This window comes from Aquarana catesbeiana, linkage group LG01 (assembly GCF_042186555.1).
Source record: "Aquarana catesbeiana isolate 2022-GZ linkage group LG01, ASM4218655v1, whole genome shotgun sequence".
Taxonomy (NCBI): Eukaryota; Metazoa; Chordata; class Amphibia; order Anura; family Ranidae; genus Aquarana; species Aquarana catesbeiana.
The window spans coordinates 900,922,762-900,940,473 of NC_133324.1; the positions used below are offsets into that span (position 1 = coordinate 900,922,762).

A 17,712-nucleotide genomic window follows, 5' to 3' on the forward strand; every position below is an offset into this window, starting at 1 on the left:
TTTTTTTTTTTTTAAAACATTTTATTATATTTCAAGTACTTGTATAGCGCCATCAATTTATGCTATACATACATACACATATATAGTATATTCACATCAGTCCCTGCCCTCAAGGAGCTTACAATCTAAGGTCCCTAACCCACATTCATACATGCACATACTAGGGCCTATTTAGACAGGAGCCAGTTAACCTCCCATTATGTCTTTGGAGTGTGGGAGGAAACCCACGCAGGCACAGAGAGAACATGCAAACTCCAGGCAGGTAGTGCTGTGGTTGAGATTCGAACCAGTGACCCTTAGTGTTAGTGTTAGGCGGAAGTGCTAATCTCTCAGCCGCCGTGCATATATTACTCTGTGTGTGCTTCCCGCCAAGGCTTCTCTTGACTCATTTTGCAGCTTAAAGTGGTTGTAAACCCCATTCATGATAGTTGAACTAAGCACATACATCTGTAGTGTTTACTTATCTCTCTCTAAAGCTCTAAGTGTCGTTTCTCTCTGGTGCTTCATTCCTCTTATCAGCAGAGTCATTTCTGAAAAAGTTCTCTGACACGAGATAACATGAGCTGAAAATTTGTGTTGGGGAGGGAGCTTAGAGGGAGATTAGCCGGAATACCGCCCTGCATGTTCCTTTGTTCCTCTGCCTATGTGGGGGGGAGGGGGGTCCCTTTTCCTCCAATCAGCTCACACACAGTGTAAGTCCAGTCTCCCCACCCACCCCTATGTGCTGCTGAAAAAAGAAGAAAGATTTCTAACATGATTTGCACTTTTCAGAGAGTATAAAGGGAAATAGAGCAGATATACATGTAAAAGAGGATTTCATCTCTGTGTATCACCTGAGGCTATTCACGTCACTGGGTATATGTGAGGGTTTACATCCACTTTTAAAGAGTATGAGCAGTGACCATGAATAGCAGTTGCCTGCACGCATACCCAAACTACGCTTTCCATCAAGCACAGGGCCAGCTTTTCTGCTGCAGTGGTTGTTGTGTGTTTGTTTTGCTTTTTAATTCGAAATGGTTGTGAAATATGAATGAAGCATATCCCCATAGTGTCATTTCTGTCTGCGGCCTCCTTCCTCTGCTACTTACATGAGTCACTTCTGACACATTTTCCTGACACCAAGAGAAAAATGGTGACAGAGCAGGGACCTCCAGCTGATTGACAGCCTCAGCTCTGTTCCTGTGTTCTGTGTGAAGGGGGTGTGTCCCTTCCCTCCAATCAGCTCTCAGAGATCTCCTCATTGAGCTCTGCAGAGTGTAACTTGATATCTCCGTCCCGTTTTCTGAAATTTTAGAAGAGCTTGATAAATTCTGTACTTTGAATGGATGTGGAGAAAAGTTGTACCCGTTCTGCCCTGTACACACGTCGGATTTTCCAACGGAAAATGTGTGATAGGACCTTGTTGTCGGAAATTCAGATCGTGTGTAGGCTCCATCACACGTTTTCCATCGGATTTTCCGACACACAAAGTTTGAGAGCTTGCTATAAAATTTTCCCGACAACAAAATCCGTTGTCGGAAATTCCGATCGTGTGTACACAAATCCGACGCACAAAGTGCCACGCATGCTCAGAATAAATTAAGACACGAAAGCTATTGGCTACTGCCCCGTTTATGGTCCCGACGTACATGTTTTACGTCAACGCGTTCAGAACGATCGGATTTTCAGACAACTTTGTGTGACCGTGTGTATGCAAGACAAGTTTGAGCCAACATCCGTCGGAAAAAATCTATGGATTTTGTTGTCGGAATGTCCGACCGTGTGTACACGGCATAAATCTGCAGTCATCTTATGTATGAGGATTTGTGTATTACCTGAGGCCAATCACTTCACTGGGTGTATATATACCACAACCACTTTAATATACTTATGTTGGCCCTTCCCTTTGTATGGCGGCTGGTCATGCCTAGTTCCTGCTTTCACGACTGAGATCACGGGTGGCGCTGAGCAGTCTATGCAGTCTAATCCATTTTAACATGCCAGCACTGACTGCATGGGCATGTATAAACGCAAGTGCATAAGGGGGTGCTTCCTACCTTCCTTCTGATCTCTGAAGCATCTCAAAGTGATGGCAAACTGATGCCATCAACACAAGCCCCAGGGATAGGTGTAGCCAATGTAGGCCCAACCTAAGCCAGTTGCCACTTCTGTATTAAATCCTGTCCATCTAACACTGGCAGGCTGCTGTAGTGTAGTCTATAGGGCGTTCTCTGTGGAGACAGAACCTGGCATTAAACTTGGATAAAAACACTTGGCTGAACAGAACTAGAAAATCTTTTATCATATTGTATATGAAATCTGACACGTTTTTAGTTTTATAAGTCATTTGCATCTCGAACATTAACAATAGTTGCATTATGTCAAAATGAATGGGCTGCCATCTCATCCTAAGTGACACTTTTTTTTTTTTCTCTCTAATGCAACACATGGCAATGCACTGCGTGCGGATGCTACAGCATAGGTCAGTTAAGGTACCATTAATAATAAATGGCACTGCAACACGTTATGTTTGTTAGCATAATGCAGAATTATGAATCTTGCCTCTGATTCATTACTTTATATGTTTGGGGGGGGACTATGTTTTTTTTTATTTTTTTTTTTCTCTAGTGTTGCGGTGATTTTACAAGCCAAAAAGACAGTGAGGATAGACATGTATCGTGTAAATGAAAGCCTTCACCTCGAATATCTTTGTTTTTTTGTTTTTTTTTTTGTTTTGTTTTTTATTGCAGCTGATTTGGACTGCAAGCCTTTCTTCCTCTCGGCGTCTCTATTAGAGTGGTGGTGTTTTGTAGTTTACAGGAAATAGCTAGTTTGTGATTTCAGCTCAGTGCACAGGAAGGTACAAGGACACAACATGGCAGGACCAATGGGCATTTTCCTGTACCTGCAGTAAATGCACTTGACCTGAAGAACACAGGTAATGCATCCACTAAATCTAAAGACTGGCAAGCTGCAATTTAATGTTTGTTTTGGGGTTTAGATGCTTTCTTAAGAGGTGAACTCCCGTTTTATTTTTAATTTTTTCTTTTGCATTTAATTGGAACCGTGGTTATATCTCAGAGGTTTAGCACTTATGGGTTGATTTTACTAAAGGAGTTGAGAATCTTCATCTTCACACAATAACTTGTGAAAATATTCACTTTGATTATCCCATCATGTGCAGATGAAATAAGAAAGCTGGAATTTTCCTTTTTCATGATTGGATAACACATGTTATGAAGATTCTTAACTTGTTTGGTCAATAGGCCTCCTAAATTCTTGCTCCCAGTGCTGTTTGCTTCCTTCAGTATTAATATTTTTGAAAACATTCAGTGACTGGCTCTGATCATTTCTAGGAGTGGAGGACATTTTAGTTCGACCCTACGCTAATGCCAAAAGACAGAAGATTGTGAAACGTTCTGCACATTGTGGTGGGAAGGTAAGTTAGATGCTATCGCTTATGTGTATTCCAATAGTCCGTATGAAAGGCTCTTCATTAACCACTTCAATACCGAGCATATTCCGGCACTCCTCTCCTACATGTAAAAATCATATTTTTTTTTTATAGAAAATGACTCCCAAACATTATATATGTTTTTTAGCAGACACCCTAGGGAATAAAATGGTGGTCATTGCAACTTTTTATCTCGCGTGGTATTTGCACGATAATTTTTCAAACGCCTTTTTTTTTTGGGGGGGGGGGGACAGTTTCATGGATTAAAAAATAACAAAACAGTAAAGTTAGCACAATTTTTTTGTATAATGGGAAAGATAATGTTACGCCGAGTAAATAGATACCCAACATATCATGCTTTAAAATTGCGCACACTCATGGAATGGCGCCAAACTTCGGTACTTAAAAATCTCCATAGGCGATGCTTTAAAATTTTTACAGGTTACCAGTTTAGTTTTACAGAGGAGGTCTAGTGCTAGAATTGTTGCTCTCGCTCTAACGCACGTAAGGATACCTCACATGTGTGGTTTGAACAGCGTTTACATATGTGGGTGGGACTTGCGTGTGTGTTTGATTCTGAGTGCGAGCTACAGAGGACAGGGGCGTTTAAAAAAAAAAAAAAAATGTATTTTACTTTATTTTATTTTTTTTACATTTAATTTTTTTGATCACTTTTATTCCTATTACAAGGAATGTAAACATCCCTTGTAATAAGAATCTATCATGTCAGGTCAACTTTATCACAGTTTTAACTGGAAGTGAGTTAGGGTTTTTTGTGTTTTTGTTTTTTTTTTTGTTTTGTTTTTTGTTTTGTTTGTTTTTTTTTTTTTTCAAATAACAGTTTTATTAGTTATCACAGAAGAGAAAAAGTACAGAAAAAGTGTGAATGTTCAAAATAGCAATGAGAAAGGGACATTTTACAAAGTTCACAATATACGTTTCATCAGCAATAATGACATCGTGAGGGAATCCTGGAAATAATTACAAATAACCTAGTTTAGAATTATATAATATCATTGCTGGAACATTAGAACAATATTAAGTGATATATATAATCTGCTATGACATAAAATAAGGCATGGAGAGTAAAGAGGTTAATATGAAGAGGAAAGGAGAAAATGGGAAAGAAAAAGGAAAAGTAGAGGGTCATCACATTAGCTCCGCCACAGGTTCGAGACTGGTCCTCCCTCAGATAACACAGCTCCCATACCTTATCGTGGTCTTCCGGTCTCCTGTATTCTAGTGGTCATTTTCTCCATGAGCTCCACATCCTTGACGTGAGTTAGGTTTTAATAACACATTCCACCTGCATTATAGAAATTGGGAAAAAGGAGGTGGTTTTCTGTAGTCCTAACACTTCCTGTCCTAAGGTGATAGCGCTGCTTCTCCATAGATACAGTACAGTGAGTAGAACGATGTTGTCATCCTTTATTGTGTTGGTCAGTAGAAAGAATGCCCCTTACATTGTAGGTCAGTGAGCTGAATGCCCCTAATTTGGTGGTCACTGGCAAGAATGTCCCCCTAATTTGGCGGCCATTGCGAAGTATTGGCCCCTTACGTTGGCAGTCAGTGGGAAGAATTGGCCTCACGTTGGCGGTCAGTGGGAAGAATTGGCCCCTTGCGTTGGCGGTCAGTGGGAAGAATTGGCCCCTTGCGTTGGCGGTCAGTGGGAAGAATTGGCCCCTTGCGTTGGCGGTCAGTGGGAAGAATTGGCCCCTTACATTGGTGGTCAGTGGAAAGAATTGGCCCTTTCTGTTGGTGGCTGGTGGGAAGAATGGCACCTTCTGTTGGTGGCCGGTGGGAAGAATGGCACCTTCTGTTGGTGGCCGGTGGGAAGAATGGCCCCTTATGTTGGTGGCCGGTGGGAAGAATGGCCCCTTATGTTGGTGGCCGGTGGGAAGAATGGCCCCTTTTACAGTTTAAAAAAGATCATTGTTTGCTGTCAGTGGTTACAAATTGGAGCGGCAAAATTGTCTAATTTCTCAAGGATCCCCAACAATCTCCAGAGGAGCCCTGGTTAAGAAAGGCTGGTCTAGATAAATGTGACTTGTCATGCTGTAGTGTATCTCGATCTTCTTGTTTAGATTAGCCATGTAAACTGATATTGGTATCATTAATATGACTGATTTTGTTCTGTAGGCTGTGAGAGCTGCTTTCAACCTCTCAGTGATGGCTTCAGATGAAGAGGCCAGAGGGAAGTGGGAGGATGCCCATCTAAACAAAGATCAGAGGGACTTCAACATGGTGGATTTGAAATTCAAGGAAGAAGTTAATCAGTTCAGCAATGAAATAAATAAGGTGAGTTTTTTTTTTAATAGGTGGTTGGAAGTCTTGCTTCTATAGCCGTACAGATGAAGTGGTGGGTTGATGATCTAGTTATTCTGTTCTGCATAATCTTTTCAGCTAAATGTGCCTGCTTATGACAGTTATCTTGGTAATGATTTCATGGTTGTGGGTGACTGGAAACACTGCTGCTTTTTATGAAAACACCCATATGCGCTAAGACTTTTCTCCATCTCATCCTTTCTCTACTGACTTTGTATACATGCCAAAGCCTTATGTATACGTTTATGGAACATTTTGGATCGCTCTGAAAATGTTTTAACCTTGTAGGTGGTTGAACAATGCCTGCATGTCAACCAGCCTTTCAAATCCATTTGCAGCCTAAGGGACCAGTTCACACCAGATGTAGTCTATTGTGGGTTTTTTTTTGTGGTTCCAATGGCATAGTTGGCAAAAACAGTGCAGTCAAAAAAAATCCAAAAAGTGCATTTATAAATGCGTCCAGAGTGCGTTTTTGTGTTGTGAACTGGCCCTTATTTGTAATAGGCCACACTAGTTATTTCCCCTGTAGATGTTTGATGCCTGTTTGGTGTTGATTCTCTTTGCTCTGGTCCTTGTATCCTCTAGGTGTGCATGCCCCTTGGTCTCCACAGACACTTCCCAGAGAATAATTTGCAGCTGATGGTTCAGTCTGGAGCCAAAGGATCAACAGTGAATACCATGCAGGTATCATTTTATGTCTCTAATATAACATGTTTAACTCCAGGCAAACTATCCCTATTTTTCCATGAAGGTGTGTGTGTATGTATGTATGTAGATAGATAGTGTTTATATACGTGTATAATAATTTTTTTTTCCTGTAATTTAACCACAAACTACTAGTCTGTAATACATCTTCTTTATAGTTTGACAATTACTCCACCATGCAACACTGTACCCAAGTTATTTGACTATCGATTTTGAGAGTTTCTTTACCACTTCAGCTCCAGATTTTACCTCCCTTCATGACCAGGCTATTTTTTGCTATTCGACAATGCATTGCTTTAAAGTGGTTGTAAACCCTTTTTGGTGACTTTTACCTAGAATAAGCGCTTACCTATAGGTAGTGGAAATATCTCCTAAACGTGCGCCGTTTAGGAGATATTTCACTAGTAGTGCACCGATGAAGAAATGGACCACCGTGCCATTTGTTCCCCCAACGTGTGCCGTGACTAACGGCTCCCGTGCGCATGCGTGACATCACGCGACTCCGGCCAGTCACAGAGCCGGAGTCCGTGGCCCCGGCAGGAAGAGGGGCGAAGATGGACACGGCCTGCTCAGGGGACAGCGGGGGCTTCGTTTGCATAAAAGTGTCATATAATGGGCTAGTATGCAATGCATACTAGCCCATTATGCTTTTCATATGCAGGACTTGCGGGGAGCAAAAGAGGAAGTAACACTGTATACAAATTAACTTTTATATAATTTTTTTTTCACACAAATAGAACATTTTTTGGGTGGCATTTGATCACCGCTGTTTTTTTTTTTTTTTTCTTTTTTTTTTTTTGGGGGGGGGGGGGGGGGGGTTTAATTATATAAACGAAAAAAGACTGAAAATTTTGGGGAAAAAATATATTTTCTGTTCTAAAACCTAATCAGTAAAAAAAATTTAATTTCTTCATCGTACATCATGGGACACAGAGCCTCAAGTAATTACTTAATGGGTTATAGGCTACCTTCAGGTTTTTTTTTTTTTTTTTTTTTTTTTATTTTTTAAAAATGCCAACATACAATAATACAAAACACATTTTACTCACACCTATAATTTTACTTAGCATTTTACTGTATATTCTCCCCCCCCCACCCCCACTCCCCCGAGAAGCTCCAGGAGGGATCCATGCTGGATTTAAATGGCCTCCACACACCAGATCCATCCAAAGTGCCATTGAGGCCTAAAAGGATGGTACCTGGGGCCTCGTATCCGAAGCACGAGGTTTTGCCTGTAATGCCTCTCTTTGTAGGGCTGGACCCCAGGAATCCAGGGCTTACCTAAACTTCCTGATGTGGTGCTTTTACAGGTCCAGGGCAGTTGGAACCCCGTTTTGGGGACCCAGTCCCTGAAGGTTTGCTAAATGCAGCCCGCCGTGATGGGTGAAGGTTGGATTGTTTGTTAATTCAACAAATCCTGCGGTGAGGATAAGGTAAGGGAAGAAACTTGGGTATTAAAAACATATATGTATTTCTTCCATTAGGGAAAAAATGCTGTCATGCCTTAATTCTCCACTAGAGGGAGTCTATGCACATACCTTACTCTGTTGTCTTCACTGTAAGCTCAGTCCGTGTTTGATTTCAGTAGAGGGTAAACTCTAAGGTAAGAGAAAGATGCAAAAGTGTTTTTCTTCTCCCTGATGGGACCAGAGGGTTAGGGGGACAGCAACGCTGTTCCCCCCTTACATTACCCCCCCCCGGGGGTCCCGCGAATACCGCTAATTGCTTTTACTGTGGCTGATTTCATTTGTTGTTTTTTTCCCTGCTGCTGGATGGGTCCCTGCAACACCCCCCACCCCCACCCTCGTGTTGGGTCGGTGGACCCGAAAACGCCATTCACAAGCACGGGAATGTTTTAAAATTAAAGAGGGGGCAGACTTTTTTCTTGAAGGGGGCGGGGCCTAAGCTGGATGCCCTGAACATCCACAAGGACACACGGCAGGCTAAAACAAATACAACACAGCTGTGACAGTCTCTCCTCGGCTGACGAGGAGAAAACAAGCAGCCTGCAACACAAGGACACAAGAGCTGTGGGACATGTGAGGGTTGCAAACTGGCATTCCTGATACAGAAACGACACCTTTTTTCCAGCACTAGGCTGAATTTTATATGGGTTTAAATATCATGACTATTTTCAGCGATTAAGTGCAATTTGTATAGTGCCTCTGTTTTTGTACTTAGGGCTATGCCTACCAAAAAAGACACCACATAAAGGGTTCACCCTCAGGCGCTAGGATCCCGTGTTGCATGTTGTAATCCTCGCCTGAATTACCAGTTATGGCAAGCCAGAGTGAGTCATTTGGAACAAATTGATGGTGCAACTGCTGCTCAAATCTCAGCCCCTGTATACATGACTGAAGATGTCCTTTCCTCCTCCCTGCAGGGTCTGAAAGAAAGATTAGCGGCTTTAATCGCATCCTCCATTCAAATGGCTAGGAAGCGTGCTAGATCCATGAGGTGTTACCTTCCGTTGATCAGGAGGAAGAACAAAATGATGATGATTCCTCTGCGGAGATAACAACGGTAGATGAGTCTTTTTCAGCCTCTCAAAATCTGAGGAATTGCTTATACAATATCTTACGGAGGTGGTTCTTCTACTTTCATGCTACCCCTAACGGAGTCTCCTGAAAGTTCGGTTTCTTCCTTGGGTTCCTTAAAACCCTCTCAACCTTTGCATGCGTTTCCAGGAAATGCATGCATTACTAGAACAGCTTATTTTTTTCTGAATGGTATCACCCGGATAAGCATTTTTCTCCCACCTAAGAAAATTGCAATTCTCTATCCCCTGGAGGAGAAATTCTCCAGAAGATGGAAAATACCAGCAGTTGACGCTGCGATTGTGACTAAAGGCCTAACTTGTCCAGTAGACAATGCACAGATGCTTAAAGGATCCAACAAATAAGTAGTTGGAAACCCTGTTAAGATCTACTTTTTCCATGGCAGGTGCCATTATGCCCTGTACACACGATAGGATTTTCCGATGGAAAATGTGTGATAGGACCTTGTTGTCAGAAATTCCGACCGTGTGTAGGCTCCATCACACATTTTCCATAGGAATTTCCGACACACGAAGTTTGAGAGCTTGCTATAAAATTTTCCGACAACAAAATCCGTTGTCAGAAATTCCGATCGTGTGTACACAAATCCGATGCACAAAGTGCCACGCATGCTCAGAATAAATTAAGAGACGAAAGCTATTGGCTACTGCCCCATTTATAGTCCCGACGTACGTGTTCTACGTCACCGCGTTCAGAACGATCGGATTTTCCGACAACTTTGTGTGACCGTGTGTATGCAAGACAAGTTTGAGCCAACATCTGTCGGAAAAAATCCATAAATTTTGTTGTCGGAATGTCCGATCAATGTTCGACCGTGTGTACAGGGCATTGCTCCGTCTGCAGTCGCTGCAATAAGCGTCGGTCAATCCCTAAAGGACCAATTTAAACAGGCCCTTAGAGAGCTTCCCGCACAATAAGCTCAGGATTTGGCTGAACTACAAAAGCATTATGTTTTGCCATAGATGCTATTAAAGATTCTATTCACCAGGCATCCCGCCTTACACTTATGCTTGTGCATATGCGTAGACTCCCGTGGTAAAAAAAAAAAAAAATACATTTTTTTTTTTTTTTTTTTTTTTTAGCTGAAGCTGAAGCACCATGTAACGATCTCCTAACTGGGCCCCCTTTTCATGGAGAGCGACTATTTGAAGAAAACTTGGACAAATATATCCAAACAATTTCTAGTGGGAAAAGAAGTAAAAAGAAAGTATAAACGCCCTTCATTTAAATGGCTCTTTCCCCTGCGCTAGGGGTGTCCACCTCCTAGGCAGGGGCGACGGCCTACGCTGTCACGCTCTAGAGGAAAATTTCAGAGTCAGACCCAGGCTCAAAAGAAGTCTTGGGGTTGGAAACCTGCAAAGCAGAATCCTAAAGCCTCATCATGAAGAGGCAACCCCCCTCACCAAGGTGAGGGGGAAGACTTTTTCAGAAGTCTAGAAAGCAAGAAATTCAGGACAGATGGGTTATCTCCACAGTAATGCTGGGGTACAAGCTTGAATTTTCGGGACTTTCTACCGTCTCGCTTCCTGAGGTCAAGCACTCCCAAAGATCCAGAGAAAGGACAATCTGTTTCAAGTACTGGACCGATTAATATCTCAAGGGGTGATCATACAGATCCCCACAAAGGAGCAAGGTCTGGGGTTTTTATTCAAATCTTTTCATACCAAAATCAAATAGAGACGTCCGACCCATCTAAATCAGTTCCTGAAGATCCGCTCCTTTCGCAGGGAGATGATCAGGTCAGTAGTTTCTATCCTTCCAGGAGGAGAACTTCTGGCATCAATCGACTTCAGCGATGCATATTTGCATGCGGTGCGAGTTAGAACAGCAGCATTTTCAATTTGTAGCCTTGCTCTTTGGGCTAGCCACAGCACCCCGGGTGTTCACTGAAGTGCTGGCCCCACTTCTAGCCAGGTTAAGGGCACAGGGCATAACAGTCGTAGCGTACCTAGATGATCTATTGCTAATAGATCAATCGGTGGCTCGTTTGGAGCAAAGTGTACGCACTACAACCAACTATCTGAAAAAGTTGGGTTGGATGCTCAACCTAGAGAAATCCTCTTTAAATACCGCTAAAAAAGCTGGAGTACTTGGGTCTGATCCTAGACACAGCCAAGGAAAGGGTGTTCTTGCCTCAGGCAAAAATCAACTCCATAAGAGAGTTGGTACGGATGGCCAGGTCAAATGGCGATCCCTCCATTCGCCTTTGCATGAGGTTGCTAGGAACTATGGTGGCTTCATTTGGAGCAGTTCCCTATACCCTGTTTCATTTAAGACTGTTGCAAAACAGTATATTGTCTGCCTGGAACAAAACAAATCAAGCTTTAGACTTGCCAAAGCAGCTGTCCCCAAGAGTGTCCCAAAGCCTCTTTTGATGGTTACTAACCCAGAAACTGGAAAGTGGTAATGACGGATGCCAGCCTTTCAGGCTGGGGAGCAGTACTAGAAAAGACAACTGTCCAGGGACAGTGGTCAAGAACTGAAAAGAACCTTGTCCATCAATATCCTAGAGATTCAGGCACAACGTCTGGACTTTCAGGTTACGGGATTGTCCTGTCAGGATTCAATCCGACAATGCCACAGCTGTGGCCTATATCAATCACCAAGGGGGCACCGAAGGTCTCTAAGCGCAGAGAGAGGTGAACCCTATTCTAACTTGGACAAAAAGGAATGTTCCGTGCCTATCGGCAGTCTTTCTCTCAGGAGTAGAGAATTGGCAGGCGGACTACTTGGGTCGCCAGCAGTTATTCCCAGCAGAATGGTCTTTTCACCCCTACATATTTTGGGCTGTTTACCAAAGATGGGGGACTTCGGACGTAGATCTTCTAGCGTCCAGGTTCAATATGAAGTTAGTCAACTTTGTGGCCAGAGCCAGGGATCCATTCGCATGTGGAACGGATGCGTTGCTGACCCCATGGGATCAGTTCTCACTGATCTATGCATTCCCCCCTATTCAGTTCCTGCCCCTACTTCTTTGCAGGATCAAGCTGGAAAGAAAGCCGGTTATTCTGGTGGCACCAGCATGGCCCAGAAGGTCATGGTATGCAGAAATCGTAAAGATGGCAGTGGAGGGCCCATGGTCCCTCCCACTATGGCCTGATCTGCTCTCACAGGGACTGATATTACTTCCTGCTTTACGGTCTCTAAATTTAACGGCTTGGCTATTAGAACCACAGTATCCTAAATATGAGAAAAACCCTAATATGTATAAATGGGAAAAAGATTTAGGACAATCCTTTTCGGACCAATGTTGGTACAATGCTATGAGAATAAACCAAACTGCAACAGTTTCTGGAAATCGATATCCACCTTTATTGCCCCTCTCACAGGCAACTTGATAAAACTATCACCTGCTATGGCCCTTTTAGGTATCAACCTTGACACTTTCCCATTTCAATACAGAATATTAGTGGCGAATATTCTTATAGCAGCTAGACTTACCATAACAAAAATGTGGAAATCAATTGAGGCCCCTAACCTGTGTGATGTCATTCTTAGAGTCAACACCCAGGCGTACTATGAATTACTGTTAGCACTTAAAAATTATAACGTAATTCACTTTAAGAAGCACTGCTATGTATTGATCATACATCCTAAATCATCTACAGTACTAAAAGACTTGTACGCTCAGTCTTAACCACTTCAGCCCCGGAAGGATTTACCCCCTTCCTGACCAGAGCACTTTTTACAATTTGGCACTGCGTCGCTTTAACTGCTAATTGCGCGGTCATGCAATGCTGTAACCAAACGAAATTTGCGTCCTTTTCTTCCCACAAATAGAGCTTTCTTTTGATGGTATTTGATCACCTCTGCCGTTTTTATTTTTTGCGCTATACACGGAAAAAGACCGAAAATTTTGAAAAAAAATGATATTTTCTACTTTTTGTTCTAAAAAAAAATCCAATAAACTCAATTTTAGTCATACATTTAGGCCAAAATGTATTTGGCCACATGTCTTTGGTAAAAAAAATGTCAAGTGTATATTTATTGGTTTGCGCAAAAGTTATAGCGCCTACAATCTAGGGTACATTTTCTGGAATTTACACAGCCTTTAATTTATGACTGCCTATGTCGTTTCTTGAGGTGCTAAAATGGCAGGGCAGTACAAAACCCCCACAAATGACCCCATTTTGGAAAGTAGACACCCCAAGGAAATTGCTGAGAGGCATGTTGAGCCCATTGAATATTCATTTTTTTTGTCCCAAGTGATTGAATAATGACAAAAAAAAAAAAAATTACAAAAAGTTGTCACTAAATGATATATTGCTCACACAGGCCATGGGCATATGTGGAATTGCACCCCAAAATACATTTAGCTGCTTCTCCTGAGTATGGGGATACCACATGTGTGGGACTTTTTGGGAGCCTAGCCGCATACGGGGCCCCGAAAAACCAATCACTGCCTTCAGGATTTCTAAGGGCGTACATTTTTGATTTTACTCCTCACTACCTATCACAGTTTTGAAGGCCATAAAATGCCCAGATGGCACAACCCCCCCCCAAATGACCCCATTTTGGAAAGTAGACACCCCAAGCTATTTGCTGAGAGGCATGTTGAGTCCATGGAATATTTTATATTTTGACACAAGTTGCGGGAAAGTGACAATTTATTATTTATTTTTTTTTTTTTTTGCACAAAGTTGTCACTAAATGATATATTGCTCACACAGGTCATGGGCATATGTGGAATTGCACCCCAAAATACATTCTGCTGCTTCTCTTGAGTACGGGGATACCACATGTGTGGGACTTTTTAGGAGCCTAGCCGCGTACGGGACCCCGAAAACCAATCACCGCCTTCAGGATTTCTAAGGGTGTACATTTTTGATTTCACTCTTCACTGCCTATCACAGTTTCGGAGGTCATGGAATGCCCAGGTGGCACAAACCCCCCCCAAATTACCCCATTTTGGAAAGTAGACACCCCAAGCTATTTGCTGAGAGGCATGGTGAGTATTTTGCAGCTCTCATTTGTTTTTGAAAATGAAGAAAGACAAAAAAAAAATTTTTTTTTTTCTTTTTTTAATTTTCAAAACTTTGTGACAAAAAGTGAGGTCTGCAAAATACTCACTATACCTCTCAGCAAATAGCTTGGGATGTCTACTTTCCAAAATGGAGTCATTTGGGGGGGGTTTGTGCCACCTGGGCATTCCATGGCCTCCGAGACTGTGATAGGCAGTGAAGAGTGAAATCAAAAATTTACGCCCTTAGAAAGCCTGAAGGCGGTGCTTGGTTTTCAGGGTCCCATACGCGGCTAGGCTCCCAAAAAGTCTCACACATGTGGTATCCCCGTACTCAGGAGAAGCAACAGAATGTATTTTGGGGTGTAATTTCACATATTCCCATGGCATGTTTGAGCAATATATAATTTAGTGACAACTTTGTGCAAAAAAAAAAAAAAAATTTGTCTCTTTCCCGCAACTTGTGTCACAATATAAAATATTCCATGGACTCGACATGCCTCTCAGCAAATAGCTTGGGGTGTCTACTTTCCAAAATGGGGTCATTTGGGGGGGGGTTTGAACTGTCCTGGCATTTTATGCACAACATTTAGAAGCTTATGTCACACATCACCCACTCTTCTAACCACTTGAAGACAAAGCCCTTTCTGACACTTTTTGATTACATGAAAAAATTATTTTTTTTTGCAAGAAAATTACTTTGAACCCCCACACATTATATATTTTTTTTAAAGCAAATGCCCTACAGATTAAAATGGTGGGTGTTTAATTTTTTTTTTTTCACACAATATTTGCGCAGCGATTTTTCAAACGCATTTTTTGGGGAAAAACACACTTTTTTACATTTTAATGCACTAAAACACACTATATTGCCCAAATGTTTGATGAAATAAAAAAGATGATCTTAGGCCGAGTACATGGATACCAAACATGACATGCTTTACAATTGCGCACAAACGTGCAGTGGCAACAAAATAAATACATTTTTAAAAGCCTTTAAAAGCCTTTACAGGTTACCACTTTAGATTTACAGAGGAGGTCTACTGCTAAAATTACTGCCCTCGATCTGACCGTCGCGGTGATACCTCACATGCATGGTGCAATTGCTGTTTACATTTGACGCCAGACCGCGCCTTAGCGCGAGAGCAGGGGGGACAGGGGTGCTTTTTTTTTTTTTTTTTTTTTTTTTTTCTTTATTATTTTTTTGCTTTTTTATCTTATTTTAAAACTGTTCCTTTCATTTTTTTTTTTTTTAATCATTTTTACTGTTATCTCAGGGAATGTAAATATCCCCTATGATAGCAATAGGTAGTGACAGGTACTCTTTTTTGAAAAAATTGGGGTCTATTAGACCCTAGATTTCTCCTCTGCCCTCAAAGCATCTGACCACACCAAGATCGGTGTGATAAAATGCTTTCCCAATTTCCCAATGGCGCTATTTACATCTGGCGAAATCTAAGTCATAAAATGCTCGTAGCTTCCGGTTTCTTAGGCCATAGAGATGTTTGGAGCCACTCTGGTCTCTGATCAGCTCTATGGTCAGCTGGCTGAATCACCGGCTGCATTCTCAGGTTCCCTGTTGAGACAGGAGAGCCAGAGAAAAACACGGAAGACGATGGGGGGGGGGCATTCTCTCCCACTGCTTGTAAAAGCAGTCTAGAGGCTAATTAGCCGCTAGGATTGCTTTTACATGAAAGCCGACCGCTGGCTGAAAAGAATGATACCAAGATGATACCTAAACCTGCAAGCATCATTCTGGTATAACCACTCAAAGTCGTGAATGCTGTACCTGAAGACAAAAAAATGGTTAACAATAAAGCACAGTAAACGGTAAAGTATAAAAAATTGCATACCTGAAAAGCAAACATGATAAAACATAATAACAATAAAACATTGCAGAATAGAATACAGTAAAAAAGAGCAGAACAATAGAGAGAATAGAGAGAGAGAGAATAGAGAGAGAACAATAAAATGACAACTATTATTTTTTATTTTATATTTTTGTTTGTGTTTTTTTTTTTTTTTTTTTTTTACACTTTTTTTGTAACTAACTTTTATAACTGTAACCGGTTCCAGGTTCGGGTCTCTCAAAATGCGATGGCATCTTGGGAGACCCTGTGAAAGTGTGTCCTAGTCTGTGCAATGCTGTACCCTACGCTAATACTCAGCTAGTGAATGGTAGCGTTCAAAACATTCACCAATGCAAAGACCAGGATTGTCAGGACAGGAGGGACAATAATAGTGGGTGTCACGCCTATATCCGCGCTTGCTGCAGACACAACATCTTTTTTGGGGGGGTTCGTTGGGTAGGGGTACTCAGGAGGACATAAAGAAAATGCCTCTCATGCAGCCGACTGCATTTGGTTGGGGATGTGAATGGGGGAAGTACGGGCGCTGCAGAAGTGGTGGGTTCCCAATTAGGATTGGCGAATGCAGCAGGAAGGGCATTATGGGCACGACGGGCCGGTGTTTGTCTTCTTGGTGGCAGCGGGACACTACTTGTGCTTGCCACCTCACCAGCTTGAACTGCACTTATGGGACTCGCCACGTCACCAAGTGTTACTGCAGTGCTGGTTTGACTATGACCAGGGTGTACTAGGCCGCTGGCGCTTGCCAGTTCACCAAAACGCTACCAAAAAAACTGTTAACGATCGCAGGGATCAGGCCTGACTCTGCGAATGCTGCAGTTATGCGTTTAGTGTTTTGTAAGTGACAGTGATCGATCGATACTGCACTTGGGTGGGCTGGGCCGGGCGGAGGGGCAAAACGCAGGTGCTAGCAGGTATCTGGGCTGATCCCACTAACACTGCGTTTTTGGGAACCCTAAACTGCTGGGGACGCCAGTATAGATCTGATCGGATCAGATCAGATATTGATCAGTTCAGATACTATACCACTAAGGGAGCTGTACGGTGCGTGCATGGGTGTTAGCGCTACTGGCACTAACCTGACGTTGCCTGGGGCTGGTGCTTGCCAGTTCACCAAAACGCTACCAAAAAAACTGTTAGCGATCGCAGGGATCAGGCCTGACTCTGCGAACGCTGCAGTTATGCGTTTAGTGTTTTGTAAGTGACAGTGATCGATCGATACTGCACTTGGGTGGGCTGGGCTGGGCTGGGCCGAGCCGGGCGGAGGGGCAAAACGCAGGTGCTAGCAGGTATCTGGGCTGATCCCGCTAACACTGCGTTTTTGGGAATCCTAAACTGCTGGGGACGCTAGTATAGATCTGATCGGATCAGATATTGATGCGTTCAGATACTATACCACTAAGGGAGTTGTACGGTGCGTGGGTGTTAGCGCTACTGGCACTAACCTGACGCTGCCTGGGGCTGGTGCTTGCCATTTCACCAAAACGCTACCAAAAAAACTGTTAGCGATCGCAGGGATCAGGCCTGACTCTGCGAACGCTGCAGTTATGCGTTTAGTGTTTTGTAAGTGACAGTGATTGATCGATACTGCACTTGGGTGGGCTGGGCCGAGCCGGGCGGAGGGGCAAAACGCAGGTGCTAGCAGGTATCTGGGCTGATCCCGCTAACACTGTGTTTTTGGGAACCCTAAACTGCTGGGGACGCTAGTATAGATCTGATCGGATCAGATATTGATCCGTACAGATACTATACCACTAAGGGAGGCGTATGCTGCGTGCGTGGGTGTTAGCAGTACTGGCGCTAATCTGACGCTGCCTGGGGCGACGCATATCACCGCCGGGCGATCAGGGGGCTAAATCTTTT

At 42.8% G+C, this 17,712-nt stretch overlaps 1 protein-coding gene and 1 long non-coding RNA gene across 2 annotated transcripts in view; one reads left to right on the forward strand and one right to left on the reverse strand.

Moving 5' to 3' along the window:
• The window catches only part of POLR1A (RNA polymerase I subunit A), a 228,670-nt gene that overhangs the window by 55,255 nt on the left and 155,703 nt on the right, over positions 1–17,712 (forward strand). The window contains exons 17-19 of the mRNA XM_073610963.1: positions 3,336–3,418; positions 5,573–5,731; positions 6,344–6,442. Coding sequence (XP_073467064.1) covers positions 3,336–3,418; positions 5,573–5,731; positions 6,344–6,442 — 341 coding nt within the window. The remainder of the gene's footprint in view (positions 1–3,335; positions 3,419–5,572; positions 5,732–6,343; positions 6,443–17,712) is intronic.
• LOC141119082 (uncharacterized) overlaps positions 1–17,712 on the reverse strand; it is a 70,996-nt gene that overhangs the window by 41,250 nt on the left and 12,034 nt on the right. The window lies entirely within an intron of this gene.